The 26,079-nt window shown below is 37.2% G+C and overlaps 1 protein-coding gene across 2 annotated transcripts in view; it reads right to left on the reverse strand.

The window, feature by feature from the left end:
• Positions 1–25,470, reverse strand: part of ADGRG7 (adhesion G protein-coupled receptor G7) — a 77,654-nt gene extending 52,184 nt beyond the window's left edge. The window contains exons 1-6 of one of the 2 annotated variants that reach the window (XM_023212122.2): positions 25,100–25,470; positions 7,931–8,044; positions 6,830–6,934; positions 4,260–4,372; positions 1,785–1,934; positions 158–258 (exon numbers count right to left, since the gene is read on the reverse strand). In XM_023212122.2, the coding sequence (XP_023067890.1) occupies positions 158–258; positions 1,785–1,934; positions 4,260–4,372; positions 6,830–6,934; positions 7,931–8,044; positions 25,100–25,214 (698 nt within the window). In that variant the 5' untranslated portion in view covers positions 25,215–25,470. Of the gene's footprint in view, positions 1–157; positions 259–1,784; positions 1,935–4,259; positions 4,373–6,829; positions 6,935–7,930; positions 8,045–25,099 lie in introns of those variants that run through there. The other variant, XM_023212123.1, reaches the window with a different exon arrangement.
• Positions 25,471–26,079: the final 609 nt, after the last annotated feature.

The raw sequence follows: 26,079 nt of genomic DNA on the forward strand, positions 1-26,079 counted from the left end.
TACCACTCCATCTAGTAACTGAAGGTCAAGTGGAAAGTCACAGCTCTTGTCTACATTCCAGAGGAATCAGTTACTGCATCCATGAGAGAAATACTTTAGCCTAGGAAAGTAAACAGCACTTAGTCAAGTTTTCTCTCCAAATTGAATTTGTGCTTACGTTGTAAGGGCATCATTATTAGCAGTAGCAGCAGCTCCTTGAAAAGCATCCACACTGGCATCTAGGAGTTGACTCACTGTTACTACGGCAATTTTCTTTGCCTGCCAAGGAGAAGATACTGATCATCAGAGAAGCACATATCATACGTTATCATCACCATCATTATCATTGTGAATCATTACAGTAGCAAGTGGCATCACTGATATGATAATGTAGTGGCAAGCATTTTACAAAATTAAAGGTTTATTATTTGATCCACATAAGATGACCGAGAGAATCAAGATAGGGCAAAGTGAAAATATAAATTAAGGTAGTGAATTAGGAGGTTTAAGTCTCTGAATTTGACCTCATAGCAAGATCTTTCACAGAATCCCCACCAAACTCCAAGAACACAAAATTAAATACTTGGATACAAAAGCAGAAACAAAATAAGAAGACTGCAGTATTCTGGTTGTTAAAAATTATAGCTCATAATACTTAGCATAACTAAGTTATACTTAGTATGCCTATTAGACTTAGTGTAACTATTAGTCTTAGTAACTATTAGACTTAGTAAAATAATTTGTAGTCTTCTTTCAATCAATAACTCAGGAGTGTGTCAGAGAGACGATCTTTTGGTGTTTGATTACTGTTTAACTTCCCTCTTTGGGAGTGTTGAAGCCTTCCTGCCTACTGGTTAATCCTTCCATTAATTCTACATTTGGAGGTCAATATTTTCTCTTTCAATTCCATTTTTATTAACTCGAATCCCACTTACTTTTCAGTAGGAAAAATATTTCAAAAATATTTTTTTCTGAAATAAAATATTTCAAGGGAATGGAAGAAAGGAGTAACTATTTTCAGGGCATGTTGATATTCAAGTTGTACACAGGGTGAGTCCATACTGGTGGTTTGTAGCCCTGTTTGACCACTATCCAGCTAGTAAATGTTAATACCAATTAGTAAATGTTGAGTATACTTGTTTTCAAGTACCAGGGTTTAGCAGGTTAAAATATCAGGAATGTAAACTAGGCTTAAAGTTTTCAGAAAGCCAAGACTAAAATGTAAATATTCTTAATAGAAACACATCACAGTTTAAAATCACATGTTCCAAAGTAAGTTCTTGAAACATTATTTGGTTGGAATGCACTAGGGATGGTAAGGTCAAATGTAGTCGGTAAACATATTCATAAGGTGAAGTAGACGTATGCATTCTAGGACTTCCTAAAAGACTTAACATGATAGCCAGGTGTGGTGGTGTGTGCCTGTAGTCCCAGCTGCTTGGGAGGCTGAAACCTGAGAATCACTTGAACCCTTGAACCTGGGAAGCAGAGGTTGCAGTGACCTGAGATCGTGCCACTGCACTCCAACCTGGGTGACAGAATGAGACTCTGTCTCAAAAAAAAAGACAACACGATAATGATCATTATGAATATCCTAAAAGAAAATATTTGGACAAGAGGCCCTTTTTTTTAATATCTTTGAGCACCTCTCAGGAGTGCAATGCAAAATACCTTTAAGCAACCTAAACCATGCTCAAATCCGTATTGTGGAATAAGGAGTGGAGTTCAGGACATCTCTCTTTCTTTCCCAACACCCCCTCTAAATTAAAAAAAAAAAAAAAAAAAAAAAGCTTTGTGAGTTTTACCTCAGGTGAAGCATTTCTGGAAGTGTTGAAGATCTGTCCAACCACTCGCGTAGCACTACTGATGTTCTCAGCAGTTAATTTATTGGCATCAGATGTTAAAATCTGGACTCCAGAAGAAATGTTATTAAGTGGTGCTGTGACATCCTTTACCTGTTTAAAAAAACAGGAAAAAAACCCCTAGCTTTACACAATTATGTCCAAATACTTTGTAAGCAACTGCAGGTAAATAAGTTGGAATTTAGCTGAGCCTCAATCTCCTGAACATCATGTTCACTCAGTTTTCCACGTTTGCATCTTTCCTTGTTTAAAGGACAAAGTACATGCAGGCCAGTTTTCCCAGCCTTTCCTGTTTGACAGGATTGATTAACTATAAGGGGCTGCCTTAGCTAGATTGGAGCTGCTAGAGTGTATCCATGGGCCAGCACTGGTTCACTGTGTGTTACGAAGGTCATAGAGAGATAAGCACAGAAACTGAAAGTAATTGGTCAGAAATGTATATAGCAATTTTTTGCTGTTGAATCTCATAGTTCTAAAATTTTGGTTTGCGTTTTATGCATATTTTTCATTTCATTTTTCCAGTGATTTATTTTTATTGTATTTCACAAAATTATTGTTGTGCAATGGGTTCAAAGTTTTTTAAACTGGCTTTTCAGCACTGGTAATTTGGGAGGCACTGGCCAAGATGACCTCTCTAGGTGCCAGTTAGCCCCAGGACTCTGTATTGTGGGGCTAAAACATGCCAATCCATATTGTCATCGATGAAGCTGGGTGTCCGTGCGCGCACACGCGTGTGTGTGTGTGTGTGTGTGTGTGTGTGTGTGTGTCTTGGTTTTCACTAGATGGCAGCATCATTTCACAGATTATAGCAATGTTACAGGTTACTCACACTTGGGTAAGTGTCAGAAACAATATCCAATCAGTAGACAGAAACAAATAACTCCAATTCAATTGCTAGATCCTGCTATGTGCTAGGCACTCTGTTAGATGTTTACAGGTGTTATCACATTTAATAAGCAAAACAACTTTGTGAGTTTTGCACCTTCAAGAGAAGTTAAGGAGCTCAACCAAGTTTCTCACAGCTTAGACGTGGCAGAGCTAAGAACCAAACTCTGGTTTGTCAGATTCCAAATTTAGCATCTTTCCTCAGTCTGTGGGTTGGCACCACTTGTGGGATTGGCAGCTACCTCCACTCTCCATCTCCTGTCCCCACCCAAATGCTACCCTGCCCATCTGTGATTAGGGAGCCAGGGTAGTACAATGTGAACTTTTCAATAAAGAACAGCTCTATCACTTTCTGTCTGTGGTCACTAGACAAAATGCTTCACCTCTCAGAACCGCATTTTCCTCATGTATAAAATGCGTACATTAATACCTATCTATGGTGTTATAAAAATTAAATATGATTAATAAATACATTAAATATTTGGCACACTATTTGGCATACAGTAGGTGCTCAACAATTAGTGTTATTGGCTATAATTATTTATAATATGGGAATAGCATTCAACTCACAGAAGTTTTATAAGGATTAAATGTGATAACATATGCAACATGCCAGGCACATGAAAGGCTGTACATAAAGGTTGGTTCCCTCTTCCTCCCCTTGCTTGTCCCCTAGTGTTAGCTCTTCCATGCATGTGCATTTGGGTACAACTTCAGTCAAAATAATTTAATCTGCATGAAAAAAAACATCTAGTTAGATGTACTTTCTGTTTCACCTGCTCATAGATACTGCCCTGAGACCTGTATCAGGTTTGGAGTTTCCTGTTTCAAAGAGTCTTTGATTATAGTTTCTTTCTCTTCATTCTGGTCCAATTACACCATCAAGAGGCTTTCCTTTGGTCTCAAATGTCAGGAATCTATATCCAGTCAAAACTTCACTGATCTACAAAGATGAAGCCAGTTTCAATGTGCTAATGATTACCGTTTGCTGAAATTTGATGAACCAACTGTCCTTTCTCACAAACAGACGTCAACTTTTAAAAATAAGAGCGGCGGCCAGGTGCGGTGGCTTACTATGCCTGTAATCCTAGCACTTTGGGAGGCCGAGGCAAGCGGATCACCCGTGGTCAGGAGTTCGAGACCAGCCTCACCAACACAGTGAAACCCCATCTCCCGTCTCGACTAAAAATACAAAAATTAGGCATGGTGGCATGTGTAATCCTAGCTGACTGAGGAGGCTGACACAGAAGGATTGCTTCAACCTGGGAGGCAGAGGTTGCAGTGAGCTGAGATGGTGCCATTGAACTCCAGCCTGGGTGACACAAACAAAACTAGGTCTCAAAATAAATAAATAAATAAATAAATAAATAAATAAATAAATAAATAAATAAGAGTGGCTTCAGTCACTAGTTTTTGTTATTTCTAATTTGAGAGTTTTAAAAGCATTGATTTGACTCTCAGGTATCTGAAGAACAGAAACTGCACGGAATCAGAACTTCTTCCAGTTGTCCATCAGTGAGTCATATGGCATACCTGCTCCTCCAGGGTTTCCAGATTTTCATTGCAATTTCCTATTGTCACATTTTGTAATTCTATCTCTCCATATGGAGAGAGATTGCACAGCCGGACTGCCATTGGATTGCCTGCTTTAATAAAAAGAAATTTTTTATTAAAAATAATTATTTATTAAAATTATTGCATAGTATTTTTAGGCAATAATTAATTTTTATTAAAAGTTATTTATTAAAAATTATTGCATATATTTTTAGGTAGATACCACTTTTTTGTCTTGATTTTTGAATCTGGACTTCAAAAGACCAGTTGACTATTTCCTTCCTTTGATGTATTCAAGTAAGATTTACCTTTCAACAATAAGGCACATAATGGCTTTCAAGTGGATATGATGACAGAATACTAGGCTGAGAGACTAGAAACAATAGGAAAAATTCCTAATAGATATTGAATTATATGTTGATCTTGACTGTTTTATGCAAATCTGGATAACAGCTGAAAGGCAAAGAGTTCTGTTATATTCTATTGTATTTATTACATGTTTGCTTGCCTCTCAATAAATGTTTGCTGGGTCATTTGGTTTATTTCCTAGGATTATCACGTAAGCCTCCCTACCTCACTGCCTTCCTATAGTTAATACTTAAGTAGCTGATACAGAAAAAAATCATAATTAGAGGGACAGCTGACCAAAAGGTAGATTTTTCCTCAGGACTAGTTTTGGGCAACTCCTTCTTGGGACAACAACTAGAAACACTGAAATTAGAGATTGCTTCAATAACATGTAAAGCACAAAGTTGGAGTCACTCTTAATTTATATGATGGCTTCACCTCTACACCATGACATAATGAAAATTTCTAACGTATTTATGGGCTATAAATAACTTTTAAGTGGACACATGTCAGATGCATCTTTTCTTCAATGTTACCTAAAAGTGTAAATATCCCCACTCAAAAACCATTGAAAAGTATTTTGATCATTTGGTATATAATATTGAGTCATTAGAAGTAATTATTAATATAAAACTAAAAGCAAAATTGCCAACAGTTAGAATCTAAATATGTAAAATTATAGGCTCGATCTGAAATTTGATGGTAAATATTATAAACATGTTTTCCTAATAGGTGCTCAGAAAAGAAAAATTATAACCAAATAAAAAATGTTGAGTCTCTTGTCCCAAAGAATTAATGTACATTAAATAAGTGTGATGACTCTTCAAGGGTATGTGACTGACACCTTTGCTCTTCCTAATTCAGTAGCAGTTATGTTTTGTAAGTTGTATCTGTTTTATAAGCCATTATGAAATACTTAGAACACACAAAACATGTAAAATCAAGACAATAGGTATCAATAGCATACCATATAGTAAAGTATGGTATATATAGTATGTATAGTAAGTATCAACATGGTAGAAGCCCCTTTTACGCTCCAAGTAAAAAATTCAGGAGGACTTATGGAGAGAGTAGGATCATGAATACTTGAGTAAGCATGACTGATATGGCATTTCAGGTATTTCTTTATAGCAATGCAAGAATGGACTAACAATGATGTATATGGCGGAAGCAATTTGAATTCCACAAATCAAATACAGATCTGCATAATTTCTCACAATAATAAGATAAAAAGCAATTTAAAAAGAGCAATTCATTTAATTTATTTAGTGTTTCAGAGTTCCCCTAACACATACAAAAATAAATATCTAAGTAAAATGTCACATTCCCTTCAGGGCCATTGCCAGCAGTAGTTTTATCAAACATTTTTGTCGTTGATTTGTAATTGGCTGTATTCCTGAGATATCTAGTCCCATAGGAAGTACTGAATTAACTACAGGACAATGTGAGAAGTAGGATTGCTCAGATGCAAGTCAAGGCAAACAAGGGATAGGTAAAACATTAGGGAAAATTAAACAGCATAATAGGCTCTTGTTATCAGGATAGAATCTAGGAATTTCTAAAGCCTACACTCAGAAGATATTACCCAATGTAGCACTGAAGTGAATCATCAAAATCTTGGATATTATCAGGGACCATATTAGAAACAGAAAATTCTATTTACCCTTTCACTCTCTGAATGCCTGTATACAAGTAATGTAGTCACGTCAAGAAAAGTAGAATGAAGTTAGAGAATGTTCCAAGATGGATAACTAAAATGAACAAGAAGGTGAAGGACTTCCAACTATAAACAGACTTAACCATGCATCTCTACCTGGAAAAATGAAATCTGAAAATAGATATGATATTAGTCCATAATTTTGACTGATTAGAAATTTTTGTTTAAATTATATAACTAAAGGAGCAAATGTCAATTTAATTAAACTCCAGGAGAAAGCAAAGCTGGAAAAATAAACCAATTGAGGAAAGATTCAGAGGAATTCACAAACAACTGATTCATATTAAACTTCTGGGAAATTTAAGATTTTGTGAGATACTACCTTAAGTTTTGAATATTAGCATCATGAAAGGGAGTCAAGTCCTTCCACAAAACCTTTCCTGATGCCCTTCAGGGACCTAACACTAGTTGGAGGTATGAGAGGTATGACTCAGCATAGTAATTCTTATGCGTAAATAGAGTAAATGTTTGGGAAAACACATACCATTTGGAGTATTCTTGCCACATGTTTGCAAGGATGGTCCATATCTGCCCACTGGGATTCTGGCAAAAGTAAAACCCATATAGGTACTATTTTCACAAAAATTAGCTGTAAAAAAGAGAAAAAATTCTTTATTATAAATCATACTTTAAAAAAATTGAAACCAGATAAAAGTCAAAGTTCAGAACGTATGCAGTGAAATTTGAAAGGCAGTAGAAGGCTTATAGAACCCACTGACCTGTGAGGAACTTTCATACTTTCCTATCTGGTTAAGTTATTGCCATTAGAATAACTAGTATGTTAGATAACAGGTTCCAGTTAAAATGTGCACAATATAAACCTGGGTAGAGAGGGAATGTGAGCTAGGCTACTGTAACATATTAGTTGGAATCTTGAGAACTAAAAATATAGAGCCTGTAGTGGTCAACGGTATCATGAGGATGTGGGCAAAGCAAAAAGGCAAATTCATGGGGTCTGTGGGATATGTTGACCGGTAGGAGTATAAGAAATGACAGCAGTGGATATCTAGGGCTCTGAACCCTAAGCAGACAGCATGAATTGAACGGTGTTGAGAAGCACACCTCAAATTTAAACATAGCCTTGAACTTTGATTCTGAGACACAATTGATTGAAATCACACCACTAACTTAATAATAACTCTTCAAGGTAAAGGAAGAAAAGATAAAAATTTAATATAAGTATATTCTTAGGAAGATGCATCTTGATTTCAGAAAAGTTAAATATATTAGAGTGGTGATATTTGAAATGGGGTATTATGGCATATTACCAATTGAAAGAACCTGAGAGAATCATGTCATTCATTGCCCTGGATTAGTCACTGCAGCCAGCAGGTAACACAACTGTGAGTTTGCAGAAAAACTTAGTAGTCAGGAAACAGGTAAGGTGCATTGAATATACTGATAAATTGCCCAAGAAGAAAACTCAACTTTTACTATTGAGCTGATAAACACATCCTAAAGCCATCATCATTATGCCCATTGTTTCTGTAACCATTAACTGAAGCTTCTAGAAGCTTTATTGCTATTCTTATTAATACAAGAGTGACGTAAACCTTACACCTTAACATTATCCCAAGTAATTTACCAATTGTACATCTCAATCCTTTCCACTCTTCTGTACAAATACATCTGCCATTTTCCCAGGTTCCACCATTCCTGCAGAACTCTGTAGTGGTGCTTGATGAGGAAGTAGATTTTCCTAAAAAAAACAATAAATAACAGAGCAGTCATGACCTGGCTGAATCATTTCTCTTTTCATGCCTGTGGCCACTTAATTTCTATATGTAAAACCACTGCTTTGAGTATCATTGCTGAGAAATATTCTTCGTAATATCATCATTAATAAAATAAAAACTGAGAATCTGCACGATGTACAATGCTCACTAGATGCTAAGGATACCAAAAAGACATAGTTGAAACACATAATGCTTTGACCAAAGAGATTAGAATCCCCTGAGAAATCAGAAAGTATATAGATGGTAAGTAGATAGATAGATAGATAGATAGATAGATAGATAGATAGATAGAGTCAACTTGGAGACTTATAAGTACAGTAAAAACACATAGGAGAGAGGTTGAGGACAGAGGTAACCTAGCCAAGAAGATCCGGGAAGAGATAGTATGTGGACTGGATTTTAAAATTACATCTTGAAAAGCCAGATGAAAATGGGTGACCCAAGTAGGCAGGATACAAAGTGCAAAAATCACAAAAACATGGAAAGTTCTGATGTGTCTAAGGAATAGAGAAGAGTTTAACATCTAGCATTGGTTCTATGTGGAACAACATCAGGACATAGATTCAATTGGAAGGGACTTTATAAACCAAACCAAGAAGATTTAATCTTGAAGGAACCTTACAGGGGTCATAAAACAAAGGAGTAACATAATAAGGAATTATTTTTAGGAGGATAAGTGCAGGAGTGTGGGAAATGACTGAGGCTAAGGGGCAAGGAAAACCAGTTAAATGAGAACTAGAACTCAAGCAGTGACTCTAAGCAAGTTAGGGTGTCACTAGATTCAGGAAGCATACCTGATAAAGAATTGTTAGGTTCTAATGACTAGTTATTTTGAGTTGGGGATAGCAGGATTTCTAAATTGTAAAACAGAGTAAAAGGTGAACAAATTAACTTTAAGAATACAGGGTTGTGTGCAGTGGCTCACACCTCTAATCCCAACACTTTGGGAGGCCGAGGTGGGCAGATCACTTGACGTCAGGAGTTCGAGACCAGCCTGAGCAATATGGTGAAACCCCATCTCTACTAAAAATACAAAAATTAGCCTGGTGTGGTGCTGCCTGCTTGTAATCCCAGTTACTATGGAGGCTGAGGCACAAGAATCACTTGAACCTGGGAGGCAGAGATTGCAGTGAGCTGAGTTCACACCACTGCATACCAGCCTGGGTAACAGAGTGAGACTCTATCTCAAAAAAAAAAATAAAAAATAAAAATAAATACAGGAGGTAGAGTTCTGGTTTCAATAATGATGGAATAGATTGTACCATATTAACCCCTCAGAGATAACAATTTTAATGTATGCACAAACGTTTAAAAAAAACTACTCGAAGGCATTGGACGGCAATGAAAAACAGGCAGAAACTGAAAGGTATTCCAAGTTTCTTTGGTATTTCCACTAAGGGCACTACCCAGTCTCTATGGCAGAAGTGGCTGAAATTCGATCAGAAAGCCACAGTCTTAATGAGTTAAGGTATAACAGGAAACTCTTTGGGGCTACAAGAACAACTGGAAATTGAAGGTAGCTATCCCAGAATAGAAGGAGCCACATAGAAAAGAAGCTCAAAGTCTGGGTAGAAATTACTCTCAAATCCGGGGAGAAAACAGATTTTAAAAAATAAACTGAGCTTCAAGAATCTATGGGACAATATCAACATATTGTCTAACATATATGCAATTGGAGTCCTAGAAGGGGAAAAGAGAAGGAATAGGGAAGACAAAATATCAGAAGAAATCATGGTCAAAATTTCCCAAATTTTATTAAGAACTTCAGCTTATAGATCCAATAGGCTCAGAAAAATCACAAGAAAAACAAATACAAGAAAAACCACTAATAAACACATCATAGTCAGTCAAACTGCTGTAACTCAAAGATAAGGAGAAAATCCTGAAAGCATCCAACTGTCAGCCCAGATAGTTTTACTTGTAAATTAGAGAAAAAGTAATTCCAATCCATACAAACTCTTTTAGAAAATAAAGAAAGGAAGAAACTTCCCAAATCATTTCATAATGCCAGGATAACCCTTATACCAAAATCTGACAAAGACATTACAAGAAAATAAAATTACAGGCCAACGAATCACATTTATACAGATGCCAAAAAAATCCTTTAAAAATAGCAGGAAGTCAAATCTCTCAACATATAAAACTAATAATACATCATGACCAAGTGAGATTTATCCCAGGGATGCAAGGTTAGGTTGGCAATCAATAGAAAATCAATTAAATTAATTAATTATGTGACAGCATAAATGAGAAAAACTTCATGATCATCTCAATAAATGTAGGAGATAAAAAGAATCTGACTTTTTTAAAACTCTCAGCAAATAAGAAATAAAAGTGAACTTCTTCAAACTGATAAAATCACCTGTGAAGAACCTACCACAAATATCATACTTAACAGTGTAATATTGAATGCTTTCTCTCCTAAGACTGACAAAAACAGAGTTCAATATAATTGCTATAATCACTTCTATTCAACATTGTGCTGAAGATGCTAGCCAGTGTAAGATGCAGGAAAAAGAAACGGAAGAGTAAAATTAAGAAGGAATTGCAGATGATATCATCAAATATATTAAAAATGCTAAGATATCTCCAAAAAGTTACTATAATTAATAAGTTAATTTAGCAAGACTGCATGATATAAAATAAAGACATTTTAATATATTAGCAACAAACAATTGAAATCTAAAAGTATAAAATCATTTTCATTTAAAATAGCATCAAAAATTATAAAATTCTTGGAAATAAATCTTACAAAATTTACTTAACAAGATTTCATTTTTCAGATAATTTTTTTTTGACAGAGTCTTGCTCTGTTGTCTAGGCTGGAGTGCAGTGGCACAATCTTGGCTCACTGCAACCTGCACCTCCCAGGTTCAAGCGATTCTTCTACCTCAGCCTCCCGAGTAGCTGGGACTACAGGCACATGCCATCATGCCCAGCTAATTTTTGTATTTGTAGTAGAGATGCGTTTTCACCTTATTAGCTAGGCTGATCTCGAACTCCTGACTGTGTGATCTACCCACCTTGGCCTCCCAAAGTGCTGGGATTACAGGTGTGAGCCACCACATCTGACCCTGTTCAAATACATTTTAAAAGATCTAAATAAATGGAGATATATGCCTAGTATGGACGGAAGATTCAAAGTTGCTAAGGTGTCTATTCTCCCCAAATTGATACAGTCAAAAATCCATAAATGAAACTTTTTTAATAGAAATTAACAAGCAGATTTAAAATATTTGTGGAAATGCAAAAGACAGAAAAGCCAAAAAGAAGAACACCTCTATGCAAATAAACTAGAAAAACTAGAAGAAAAGGATAAATTCCTGGACACATAAATCCTCACAATACTAAAACAAGAAGTCAAATCCCTTCTACCTGAGATACCAAGAGGAGATGGTAGCATTCTTTCTGAAACTATTCCAAACAATTAAAAAATGAGTCATTTTTTTAATTGACTGACTCATTTTATGAAGCCAGCATCATCCTGATAACAAAACCTGGCAGAGACAAACAAGCGCAAAAGAAAACTTCAGGCTGATATCCCTGATGAACATCGATGCAAAAACTGAATCCAGCAGCACATCAAAAAGCTAATCCACCACTGTCAAGTCGGCTTCATCCCTAGGATGCAAGGCTGGTTCAACATATGCAAATCAATAAACGTAATCCGTCACTTAAACAGAACCAATGACAAAAACCACATGATCACCTCAATAGATGCAGAAAAGACCTCTGATAAAATTCAACATCACTTCATGTTAAAAACTACCAGTAAACTAGGTATTGACGGAACGTATCTCAAAATAATAAGAGCTGTTTATGACAAACCCACAGCCAATATCATACTGAATGGACAAAAGCTGGCAGCATTTCCTTTGAAAACTGGCACGAGACAAAGATGCCGCCTCTCACCAACGCTATTCAACATAGTATTGGAAGTTCTGGCCAGGGCAATCAGGCAAGAGAAAGAAATAAAGGGTATTCAAATAGGAAATCAAATTGTCTCTGTTTGCAAACAACATGATTCTATATTTAGAAAATCCCATCGTCTCAGCCCCAAAACTCCTTAAACTGATAAGCAACTTCAGCAAAGTCTCAGGATACAAAATCAACGTGCAAAATCACAAGCATTCCTATACACCCACAATAGACAAGCAGGGACCCAAATCATGAGTGAACTCCCATTGCAATTTCTACAAAGAGAATAAAATACCTAGGAATACAGCTAACAAGGGATGTGAAGAACCTCTTCCAGGAGAACTACAAACCACTGCTCAAGGAAATAAGAGAGGAAACAAACAAATGGATAAACATTCCATCTTCAAAGATAGGAAGAATCAATATCTTGAAAATGGCCACACTGCTGAGAGCAATTCATAGATTCAATGCTATTCCCATCAAACTACCATTGACATTCTTCACAGAATTAGAAAAAACTACTTTAAATTTTATATGGAACCAAAAAAGAGCTTGTATAGCCAAGACAATCTAAGCAAAAAGAACAAAGCTGGAGGCATCATGCTACCTGACTTCAAACTATACTACAAGGCTACAATAACCAAAACAGCATGGTACTGGTACCAAAACAGATATATAGACCAATGGAACAGAACAGAGGCCTCAGAAATAACACCACACATCTACAACCATTTGATCTTCAACAACTCAGACAAAAACAAACAATAGGGAAAGGATTCCCTATTTAATAAATAGCGCTGGGAAAGCTGGCTAGCCATATGCAGAAAACTGAAACCGGATCCCTTCCTGACACCTTATACAAAAATTAACTCAAGATTGATTAAAGACTTTAGTGTAAAACTCAAAACCATAAAAACCCTAGAAGAAAACCTAGGCAATACCCTTCAGGACATAGGCATGGGCAAAGACTTCATGATGAAAACACCAAAAGCAATTGCAACAAAAGCCAAAATTGGCAAATGGGATCAAATTAAACTAAAGAGCTTCTGCACAGCAAAGTAAACTATTATCAGAATGAACAGGCAACCTACAGAATGGGAGAAATTGTTTGCATTCGCTTCATTGCAAAGGTCTAATATACAGAATCTACAAGGAACTTAAACAAATTTACAAGAAAAAAGACAAATGATCCTATCAAAAAGTGGGCAGAGGATATGAACAGACACTTCTCAAAAGAAGACATTTATGTATCCATCAAACATATGAAAACAAGCTCAACATCACACCGATCATTAGAGAAATGCAAATCAAAACCACAAAGAGATATCATCTCACACCAGTCAGAATGGTGATATTAAAAAGTTAAGAAACAATATATGCTGGAAAGGCTGTGGAGAAATAGGAACACTTTTACACTGTTGGTGGGAGGGTAAATTAGTTCAACCATTCTGGACGACAGTGTGGCCATTCCTAAAGGATCTAGTACCAGAAATACCATTTGACCCACTAATACCATTACTGGGTATATACTCATCATTCTACTATAAAGACACATGCACCCATATGTCTATTGCAGCACTATTTACAATAGCAAAGACATGGAACCAACCCAAATGTCCATCAATGATAGACTGGATAAAGAAAATTTGCTATATATACACCATGGAATACTATACAGCCATAAAAAGGAATGAGATAATGTCCATTGCAGGGACATGGATGAAGGTGGAAGCCATCATCCTCAGCAAACTAACACAGGAACAGAAAACCAAACGCCGCATGCTCTCACTCATAAGTGGTAGTTGAACCATGAGAACACATGAACACAGGAAGAGAAACAATACACACTGGGGCCTGTTGGGGAGTAGGGGGCAAGGGGAGGGAGAGCATTAAGACAAATGGCTAATGCATGCGGGGCTTAAAACCTAGATGATAAGTTGACAGGTACAGTAAACCACCATGGCACACGTATACCTATGTAACAAACCTACACGTTCTGCACTTGTATCCTGCAACTTAAAGTAAAACAAAATTTTTTTTAAAGATTGGAAAAAAAACTGACTTAGATGGCTCACATTACTAAAGGTATGACTTTCAGTAAAGCCATAGCAATCAAGACAAGATGAAATCAGCATAAAGGTAGTCAAATACATCAATGAAGTAGAACAAATGGTTAGAAATAGATAAAACATATATGGTCCATTGTCTTTTTAAAGACATACCAAGGTAATTTAATTGAGAAGGGAAAGTTTTTTCAACAAATGGTGCTAGACTAACTGAATAAACAAATCACCTTGAAAACTCAATCTGAGGTGGACTGTAGTCCTAAAATCAGAAAGCTTAAACTAAAATGTTTCTCAAAGAAAACATAGGAGAATACATTTGCAACTTTGGGATAAAGATTTTTTTAAAGGACCCAAAAGCACTAAGCATAAAAGAAAAAAATTGATAATTAGCTTTAGTCGAATTAAAAACTCCTGTCATCAAAGGCACTGTTAAGAAGATTAAAAATAGGTCAGACATGGTGGCTCCTGCTTGTAATCCCAGCATTTTGGGAGACCAAGATGGTGGATTATCTGAGGTCAGGAGTTTCAGACCAGCCTGGCCAACCTGGTAAAACCCTGTCTCTACTAAAAAAAAAAATATATATATATATATATATATATATATATATATACACACACACACACACACACACACATACACATACACACACAAAAAAAATACAAAACTTTGCCGGGCATCATGATGCATGCCTATAGTCCCAGCTGAGGCAGAAGAACCGCTTGAACCTGAGAGGCAGAGAGGTTGCAGTGAGCCAAGATCATGCCACTGCACTCCAGCCTGGGCAACAGGGCAAGACTCCATCTCAAAAAAAAGAAAAGAAAAAGAAAAAGATAAAAATGGAAGCCACAAACTAGGAGAAAATATTTGCGGTACATATATCTGAAGAAGGAATTGTATCCAAAAGTGTAAATTAGATTTGTAAATCTAACCATAGATTAGAATTGCAATTTGTAAATTGTGAAGAATACACATTAATAATAAGAACCCAAGCAGCCCACTTTTTTTAAGTGGGCAAAAGACTTGAACACTTAATAAAAGAAGATATGTGGATGGGCAATAAACACGTGAAAAGACTCAGCATCTTAGTCATCAGAGAAATACAAATTAAAGCCACAGTTAAATACCATTTCACACCCCAGTAGAATAGACAAATAGATTAATAAAATAGAATAGAGACTCCATAAATAGACCCACACAAATATAGTCAACTGCTCCTCAACAAAGAAGCAAGGGAAATTCAATGGAGAGAGGATAGTCTTTTCAACAAATGTTGCTGAAACAACTGAACAACAAAAAAAAAAAAAAAAAAAAAGAACATAGAGATAGACTTACATCTTTCACAAAAGCTGTCTCAAATGAATCATAGATCTAAGTAAAATGCAAAACTATAAAACTCTAGAACAGGGGTCCCTAGCCCTGGGTACCAGTCCATGGCCTGTTAGGAACCAGGTCACACAGCAGGAGGTTAGCCATGGGCGAGTGAGTGTTATCTCCTGAGCTTAGCCTCCTGTGAGATCAGCAGCATTAGATTATCATAGGAGCATGAACCGTAACACAAACTATGCATGCAAGAGATGTAGGTTGCACAGTCCTTATGAGAATCTAATACCCAATGATCTGAAGTGAAACAGTTTCATCTCGAAACCACTGGCGAATGAACATTGGCTTCAACTTTAGGTCACCAGCAGTATTAGCTGCTAACAACAGAACCCGTCCTTTGAAGTTTGGAGCCACATGTTGACTTCTCTCTAGCTGTGAAAGTCCTAGACGGCATCTTCTTTCAATAGAAGACTGTTTTATACACTGAAAATCTGTTGTTTAGTATAGTCATCTTCATCAATTATCTTATCTATATCTTCTGAATAACTTGCTGCAGCTTCTACATCAGCACTTGCTGCTTTCCTTTGCATTTTTATGTTATGGAGATGGCTTCTTTCATTAAACTTCGTAAACCAATCTCTGCTAGATTCCAACTTTTCCTTTGTAGCTGTCTCAACTCTGTCAGCCTCCATAGAATTGAAACAAATCAGAGCCTTGTTCTGGATTAGGCTTTAGCTTAAGGGAATGTTGTAGCTGGTTTGATCTTCCATCCAGCCACTCAAATTTTCTCCATGTCAGCAAGAAGACTATTCTATTTTCTTACCATTTGTGTGTTCACTGGAGTAGTATTTTTAATTTCCTTGAATAACTTTTCCTTTGCAATGACAATTTGGCTAACTGTTTGACACATCATACTAGCTTTCTGCTTTTCTCAGCTTTCACATGCCTTTCTCACTAAGCTTAATCATTTCTAGCTTTTGATCCTGAGTGAGAGACATGCAATTCTTCCTTTCACTTGAACACTTAGAGGCCATTGTAGGATTATTAATTGGCCTAATTTCAATGATGTTGTGTCTCGAGGAATAGAGAAGTCTGAGAAGAGTATGAGAGTCAGGGGATTTGCCAGTCTGTAGAGCAGCCAGAACACATACAACATTTATTGATTATGTTTACCATCTTACATGGACGTGGTTCATGGCACCCAAAGATAACTGCAATAGTAACATCAAAGATCGTGATCACAGATCACCATAACAGAAATAATAATGAAAAAGTTTGACATATTGTGAGAATTACCAAAATGTGACTGACACAGAGACATGAAGTGAGCACACGTTATTGGAAAAATGGGACCAACAGACCTGCTTGACACAGAATTGTCACAAAATTTCCAGTTGTAAAAAAGAACACAGTATCTATGATGTGCAATAAAGTGAAGTGCAATAAAACAAGGTGTGTTCATATTGCATTTTCTTCCTTTTGGGTTCAACGTCTTGATTTTTGATGTATATGATTTAATAATTCTTTCAGCCAGAGTCTGTGAGTGACAGATTCTTCAGTGTTTATCTGAAAACGCTTTTATTTTTCTCTCACTGTTGATTGTCAGTTTGATAAGGTAGGAATTCTGGGTTGACAACACTTTGAAAATATTATTTTCCAATTTTTATTTATTTTGGGGGAGTCTTTTTTTCTATAAACATCTTCTAAATTTTCTTTATCTGATGTTCTGCAATTTTACCATGATGTGGTTTGTTTTTCTTTTCCTACTTGAAAAGTCATTCTTCAATCGCGAAAACTTTTTAGTTATTACTTCTCTAAGAGTTGCTTCTCCCATATTTTCTATTCTCTTCTGAAATGTCTGGTAGACCCTGTTGGGCTTTAGCCTTCTACACATCATATTTTTTAATCTCATTATTGTTAGCATCTCTTTATATTACTATGCTGAATTACAGTTTCCTAGCTTTCTTTTCCATTCCCTAGTCTTCTCTTTAATTATTGGGATGTGGAGGAGGGACTTTACTTGTTTGTTTTGTAGAGACAGGGTCTCCCTCTGTCACCCAGGTTGGAGTGCAGAGGTGTAATCATAGCTCACTGTAGCCTCCATCTCCTGGGCTCAAGGGATCCTTCTGCCACATTATCCCGAGTAACTCAGACTACAGGCAGGCGCCACCATGCCTGGCTATTTTTTAAATAATATTTTGTGTGTTGAAGAGATGAGGTCTTGCTACATTGCCAAGGTTGCTCTCAAACTCTTGGCTTCAAGTGACACCCAACCTGAGCCCCCAAATGCTGGGAATATAAGCCTGAATTACTATGCTCATCCCCTTAATGATTTCTAACTTCCTTTTAAATCACTCATTAATTTTTTTTTAAATCTTACTCTATTTTTCCATTTTAAAAGTATTATTTGGTTCTTTTTCAAATCCTCCTATTCTTTTTTAAAATATTATATTTTTCTTTTGTTTATTTTTCTTTTTCTTTTTTTTTTTTTTTTGTTGTTGTTGTTGTTGTTGTTGTTGTTGTTGTTGTTGAGACGGAGTCTCGCTCTGTCGCCCAGGCTGGAGTGCAGTGGCCGGATCTCAGCTCACTGCAAGCTCCGCCTCCTGGGTTTACGCCATTCTCCTACCTCAGCCTCCCAAGTAGCTGGGACGACAGGCACCCGCCACCTCGCCTGGCTAGTTTTTTGTATTTTTTTTTAATAGAGACAGGGTTTCACTGTGTTAGCCAGGATGGTCTCGATCTCCTGACCCTGTGATCTGCCCATCTCGGCCTCCCAAAGTGCTGGGATTACAGGCTTGAGCCACCGCGCCCGGCTTTGGTTTATTTTTCTCCTATATTTTAAAGGTTTAATCTTGTTAAACATATTTTACATTCTCTTTCAGATTGTTTTGTTATATCCAATTCTGGAAGGGTTAATCCTTTTGATGACATCTGATGTCTCTCCAGCATCATAGTTCGCATGTAAATTTGTATTGTAAACCCATCTTTATCTTATTTATTATTCTTCCATGAGACTTTTATGGGTCTTATTTGTGGAAATACTTCTACAGGAAAATTTCATGATTACTTCTTTTATGATCCTGGGGCACCATCAGTAGTAGTCTTGAACTAGTATTAGGATTATTTTTTGAGATTTCAATACTGTACAGGTAGGACAGATTTAGATTGTAAAGCCTGGAGTTTCAATGACTGGTAGTGACTTTTTTTTTTCCTTACTTATGGCCTTGAACAGATGATAGTGTTATTTAATGCTATTTAATGCTTCTTTGGGCTAGTCGGTAGAATTTTTCTAATCTTCTTTTCTTGGTTGATCCTACTCCTTAAGGCTTAGGAATTAAGCTGGTGGCTCAGGTCCAGCTCCCTTGCTTCACACAGCATAGAAATCATGCCTCCTGTCCCCCTGAATGCATGGAAATTGCACCAGTGCTTGCTCCCCCTCATAGTAGTGACTTCACTCTTTATTTCTGCCACTTGTGATTTTTCTTCAAGAAAGAAAGCCTGCTTGCATATTTGAATTATTGTCATGTTTTATTTCTAACTTCTATGTCTGTAAACAAGAAGGAGATCCATCCATGTCTACTCCTTCTGTCTTTTTGCTGTAAGTCAAGAGTCATTTCTTAAAGTTAAGAAATAATTTGTCAATTTTTAGAACAAGGGTCTTGGTCCATATCTTCAAATCTTAACACAATGCTGTCAAATAGAAGGTACCCAGCAAACGTTTGCTGACTGGCTTCTTTGCCATTTGCATCTTGGTTGAGGATATCTAGTCTAAGCTGAACTAACAATTCCTCTGTCACAATCACCTGTTTAACAACTTGTGCTACGCAATTCAAGACTCTAGCCTCTGAAATACCTAAATTACCCACAAAATACAGCAAAAGTAGTACTGGTATCTTTAAGACTGTATTTTTACATAAAGAAAGTCAGACTCAGAAAGATTAAGTGGCTTGTTCATATCATATAACTAGTTTTAGAATTATGATCTTGAAAAAAAGTGACATTAGTTATTCATCAACCCAACCCCCTCCTTCTACATAAAGGCTGAGTGATTAGTTCCAGATCAGTAATTAAGTGGTAGCGGAGCAGGTGCTAGACTCAGATCTCCTTGTAACTGATCAAGTGCTTCTGCTGCCTCCTCACAGTGCCTGCCTTTATCGTTGATTGCAACAGGCGGCATCAACTTCCTTTTATTTGAGGCTCCATATTTTGGAACATATTTAATAGCAACATTTTTCTTTTATAACACCAGTGTGATAATAATAAGAATTTTCCTATATTCTTTTAAATCATACAAAGTAGCATATCCAGAATTATTAGCCCTATTTTCAATGCTTTTACTACACATTTTCAATGCTTTTGCTACACATCTTGGAAGTTTAAAAACAGAACATATACAACACACACATGCTGGTTGAGAAAGCAGCATAAAATGATATTAAAGATTCCAAATAAAAAATATTAATTTCTTCTCCTAGACAAAATTAGAGTCTGTTTTGAAAAGTTTGATTTTAATAAGCAGGGAAATAAAAATATATTTCCTTAGTCTAAGAAATTTCATCTGCAGATCCTTTCTGGTGCCTGGCTTAGTCTTTTGGGGTTTAAAATCCAGGCATCTCTCATTTGTCCTAATTTGAAATAGTTTGGTGACAATAAAGTTAACTCTTAAATGAGAGGACAATGTTTAGGAAACTTTATTCTGGTTGTAAAGAAAAAAAAAACCCGAAAGATTTATACAAATAAAATACATAAAGTATAGTCTTTATTTAAGGTAAAGTTTGTCTGGTATTAACTACCTGGTTCAGTATTTCAACAAACTGGTTAAATGTTTTTTCCTTTTTTAATTCTTTGTATACTTTGGTATGCACGGCTAAGTATTTTAATAAACATTTTTCCTGACGGTGCAGTGCAGCATAATGCAGGAAGATGTGCCAGTTCTTAGAACTGTTTCTGTTTCTGTTTTGAGCTAGTCAATTGAGCTTAATGATTAAACCTATTGTAAACTTTTGGATTGGTAATTGGAGTCTCAATCCAAAGGTCCAGTCTAGGTCAATGGTATCTATCCAAGGCATAAGCCAGGGAGTGGAGAAAACTATGCTCTACACTGAATTACCTAAAAATTCCTAGAGGATAGCAGCCAGTTTATTCAGTACTTACGATGTACTAGACATCATCTTAAACTTTTTAATGTATTAACTCATTCAAGCCTCATAACAGCCCTATAAGATAGGGTTTACTAGCATGCACGTAATAGGTGGGAAAACTGAGACTCAAAAATGTTGAATACTTTGCTCAAAGTTAATAACTTGCTCAAAGTTAGTGAGGGGCATCATTGGGATCTAAACTCAGGCAGTTTGGCCCCAGAGTTTCCTTTCCCCTACTCTTGTACATTTTCCCCCTATACTCTCAAGTATCCATTTTAACCACTATATTCCATGTTAGATCGTCAACATTTGTGTCATCAAAGAACAACAAGTGGTGGACATATCCAGAATTTCAAGTAAAAGGATCTAATACCTGGAAATCCAGGAATAATCCACTAAGCCAAGATTCTAGCCCGTTTGTTTAAGAAAGTAACTTTTCAAATGGAATCAACACTTTAAGCATCACTGATTCTATGTTAAAATAATCCATGCCCCTCAGCCAAATACATAGCCAAACTGGAATAAATTTACTTTAAAAATCCCTTCCCTTCCACAGACCTCTTTTTTTAATTTAGGGGGTGGTTATGTGAGGAAGCAAGAAGGGAGACTGCTTAAGGAGCAGAAGAAAGATTTACAACACCAGGATTAAGACAAAAGAACACTATGGCTGCCTAAAACCAACTTTCTGACTCCAGAAAACACTTCTCTGGACTCTTTTGTTTTTTAACCCACAAATGAAAACATCCTCCAGGAACAGTCACATGAGTTAGACTTACTGAGTTTGCCTCTGAAAGAAGTACTATAATTGAGTGAAATTAAAGCCAAGTATCTGTGGTCAGATTCTTTTCTGACAAACAATAAACTCTCACTGACCTTTCACAACAACCTGTATTTTCCACAGTGTAAGAATTATCAAGCCAGGTGCGGTGGCTCACGCCGGTAATCCCAGCACTTTGGGAGGCCAAGGTGGGCAGATCACTTGAGGTCAGGAGTTCGAGACCAGTCAGGAGTTCGAGACCAATGTGGTCAGATGGTGAAACCCCATCTCTACTAAAAATACAAAAATTAGCCAGGCGTGGGGGCACGCGCCTGTAGTCCCAGCTACTCGTAAGGCTGAGGCAGGAGAATTGCTTGAACCTGGGAGGTGGAGGTTGGAGTGAGCCGAGATCGTGCCACCACACTCTAGAACGAGACTCCATCTCAAAACAAAAACAAAACAACAACAACAAAAATGATCAATGCTATGAAGTCAGACCTTGGGGATTGGGACTATTTCAACGTCCTGAAACCTCTTGCAGGACTGAGGAACAGGTGTATCCTGTGGTAGAGAATGAAGGTTAGAATATCTGGAGATAAGTGAGGATAAAGAAAAAAACAGTCCTGGTGGTAAAGAGCAGGAAATTCTATGAACCAGGAGAGATGTAGAACATGGTCAAGTAAGGCACTACTCATGAGTTTTGAGGTTAAGATTCTCTCCCTTTGAGAGGAGTTAAAGAAAATACTTTCTACCAGTATGACTGTGGACATCTGTCTATGATTATATCAGGCTTAGCACAAGTTGGAAAATGTCAATGGGAAGAAATATAATAAAGCTTAATTATGTTTTCATTTTACTTTCATCAAGAGTGAAGGTGCCCAAAAGCTATACTGCTTCTTGTGTTTTTCTTAGAAGAATGCTCAATGTGAAACGGCTGGAATTCTGGCAAAACTGAGATTTGTTCTAAGTTTTTAGCATAGGACCTAGAACATAGTAAGAATTTTTTAAACTATAGGTATTATAATAATTAAATGCATAAATAGCATAAATATTGTTGTACATCAATGTTTACTGCCAAATCAGAGTAACTTCTTATTGAAATTTACTCAGAGCAGAATTTGAAGTTTTTTTTTTATTTTTCACAATGAGGTCATTACTTTTTCAAGAAAAATAAAAGTGAGAGAGAATTAATTTATACATTATCTTAATTTATATATATGTTACTCCAGCCTGGAGTAATTATTCAAAATAAATTTTGAATGCAATAAAATTAATTTATGCAAAATTTTGTGTTTTTATGTATATTTTCCCTACTAAGACATTTATAGCTTTCATCAGTTTCTCAGAGATATGTGTGACCTCTCTCCCCCTTAAAAAAAATGTAAAAACAATTTATGTCGATACCTGAATAAAGGAAACCAAGCAAGAATATTCAACAATTACACAGGATGGGATGGGATAGGATAAAAAGAAATGGAGTAGAGTGGAGTGGAGTGAAGTGAAAAGAAACAGAATTTACCACCTCAAATGCACTCTCAATAAAATGTACAAGGCAAAATAGTAACAGCAAACAGTGCCAGTCTTTCACTCTTGTTCTTTAAATGATAGTGAGAACCTTCTCCTTTTCCACTGGGTTTACCCCAAAGCTAAGAGATATCCCTTTTATAAACAGCCAATTGAAAAATGCTGCTCAGAACCATAGAAAAGCTTGTCTTTTTGAGGAGCTGGTATGCCTCTGCTGTTAGACATGGGATTTTTATCACTTATTGTGCCTCCTTTTGGATCTTAGCACTCAGAGACTTCAGGAATATATTTTGTATTTATTTTAAGCAACTCCCGCTAAGCCTTGAACTTTCATATTTTCTGTCCCCCACCCTGCACTCTTTCTTATGTTGTTTTTGTACTTTGGTCCTTGTTTTTAATGCTTTTGCTATAATGTGTCCTTTGTAAGTCACCATATATTTCCTTTAAGAGTAGATGTCACTTACATAAAGGATAAAAGGAAGGGAGGGAAGGGAGGGAAGGGAGGGAAGGGAAGGGAAGGGAAGGGAAGGGAAGGAAAGGGAAGGGGAAGGGAAGGGAGTAGGAAGGAAAAAAAAAAAACTTCGTGAAGTATGCCCTTTAATTGAGGTCTTATAAATTTGGCAGTCTTAATGGGGTAAAATCCATAGTTCATAATTTTTTAACCTGAATGAAACTATTTTACAACCTTAAACAAACAACCAAAACACATTTGCTCCAAGTTTAAATTTTACTATTTTTGTTCTGGTAAATTTTATCATTCTAGTTCTCTAAATACTATTTATACAGTATTCTCTAAATACTGGTTAGGGCAGTGGGATGGTGGAGGACAGATCCATCCCCAGCCACCACTCCATCAGCAGCCAGTATGTCAGACCCCTCTGTTGGTCTTCAACAGTGGATCTTTGCAGCCATGCTCCATGCTCCTGCTAGCTCCCCAACCTTCTGTCCTCCCCAGTTACCTGCTCGGAGGGCATACTGCCTCTCTTGCTGCCTTTCCCGATTGGCATTACTTACTGTCAGGCTCTGAGCCTAAGCCAAGCCATCGCATCCCCTGTGACTTGCACGTATATAAGCCTAGATGGCCTGAAGTAACTGAAGAATCACAAAAGAAGTGCAAATGCCCTGCCTCGCCTTAACTGATGACATTCCACCACAAAAGAAGTGAAAATGGCCGGTCCTTGCCTTAAGCGATGATATTAGCTTGTGAAATTCCTTTTCCTGGCTCATCCTGGCTCAAAAAGCTCCCCCACTGAGCACCTTGTGACCCCCACTCCTGCCCGCCAGAGAACAACCCCCTTTTGACTGTAATTTTCCTTTACCTACCCAAATCCTATAAAATGGCCCCACCCTTATCTCCCTTCACTGACTCTCTTTTCGGACTCAGCCAGCCTGCACCCAGGTGAAATAAACAGCCATGTTGCTCACACAAAGCCTGTTTGGTGGTCTCTTCACACGGACGCGCATGACACTTACCCTTATTTATTGTTTCATTAGAAGCTTTCTCTGATGTTTACAAGAGGGAGTATGCAGCCCATCCAATATTGAATTCCTTTATGGAGAAGCTCTACAGCCCAAGGGATCCAGCATTAGGATCATTGAAATTTTCTGTTCTGAATTACAGCCGGCTTTTCTTTAACATCATTGTTTTACTCAATACTTCCCCTCCCACGTCCTCCTTTTCGAGGCCAGCTCTGGCACACAGTGGGGAACTAACAAATATTTGTTGAATAATCAGGAAAGTCATTTTAAAATGGTTTTTAAATTGTTGATTAATTTCCTACATCCGGAAAGTGGGAGATTTGTATGCACACCGTGAGATCATTTCACTTAAACCTTAGTGATGAGTTTCTTTAACTTCTCTCTTAAAATGAAATTCTATTCTGCGCTTGTTTGTGTGTGTGTTATGCACGTGTGTACGTGTTTACTGCATGTGTGTGTCATTGTTCATAACGATTTACCCTTTCCTTAATTTAACCCAACAGACCTAAACATGTGTTACTAATTGTTTTAATTATTACTCTTCTACCAATTCAGTCTGGAGTTAAAAGAGCATAAAGAGGCCAATTCAATTATGTCACTCTTCCCCCTGCCCATTCACACCCACACCTATTCATTTCTGTTCAACCATCTGCTAGGCTTAACTGACTTGGTCTTTTATATCCCATAAATGGCATCTTGCTGGGATGCCTCAGACTGGACAAGGCACCTCCCAGTACTTGTGCCTCAGGTGGCAGGGACAGAGGTCCCATGCCTTCTCTTACTCTGAGTTAAACATAGCAGGACAACATTACCTCTTTGGATCCTGATCACAACTCTCCAGATGCCCAGTCCCAAAATGATGGCAGTCAGTAGCCCACACACGACAGCCACCAGCACCCTAAGGTTCCAGGCACGACAGGAAGCCATGGTGAAGCCAAACCACAAATCCACTCCTGGGTGAGAAACAACTAGCTTCTTTTCTTCTTGAGCTAATAAGTTTAATCAGAAACTATTCTAAAACAGAAAAATACGTCCTCCCCTCAGTGATCTGTCAGATGGATGTCTTTATATTTTAGGACTTTTGAGGCTAATGCAGTAGGATGACATTTGAATCTCCTAATAAAACGTGCATACTCTGCTTTCAATTTCCTCACCCTTCACTGAAGGAGAATGTGAAAGAAGTGATTAGAGTTATGGGAATAGGGAGATAACTCCAGGCAATAAAGAAGAAGGGGAGGGACTAGCCACAAGGGTCGAAGAGTGAATGTCCAGATAAGTCACAGAGTGAAGCAAGGGAACAAAACAGAAGAAACCAAAGAGGAAATCATGAAGGCAGTGGATGCCAGTTGTCACCTACGGCTCGGCTTCCTGTGTTTTTGTCTTGGGAGGGTACAGCACGGATAGACTGGCAGGTGCTTCAGACCACACAAAACACTCTGTCAGGGAAATGAACTACTTTGTCAACAAGAGGATACATGGCAATCACCACATGTGATTTTAGTGCTTTCATTTCTTTAAGGAGCCTACATTTTGACAGATGCAGTTGGTGAGTGGGCATACTGGCACAAGGTGGGTCTTGAAAAGCACTAAAGCCCAGCATGATAACCCATCTGCTACGGGCTGAATTGTATCCCCTCCAAAATTCAGATGTTGGAATCCTAACCTTCAGTACCTCAGAATGGGGCCTTATATGGAGATATGGTTATTACAGAGCCTATCAAGTTAAAATGAGTTTGTTAGGGTGGTCACTAATCAATATGGCTGGTGTTCTTATAAGAAGAGGAAATCTGAA

The sequence above is a fragment of the Piliocolobus tephrosceles genome, chromosome 2 (assembly GCF_002776525.5).
Source record: "Piliocolobus tephrosceles isolate RC106 chromosome 2, ASM277652v3, whole genome shotgun sequence".
Lineage (NCBI taxonomy): Eukaryota > Metazoa > Chordata > Mammalia > Primates > Cercopithecidae > Piliocolobus > Piliocolobus tephrosceles.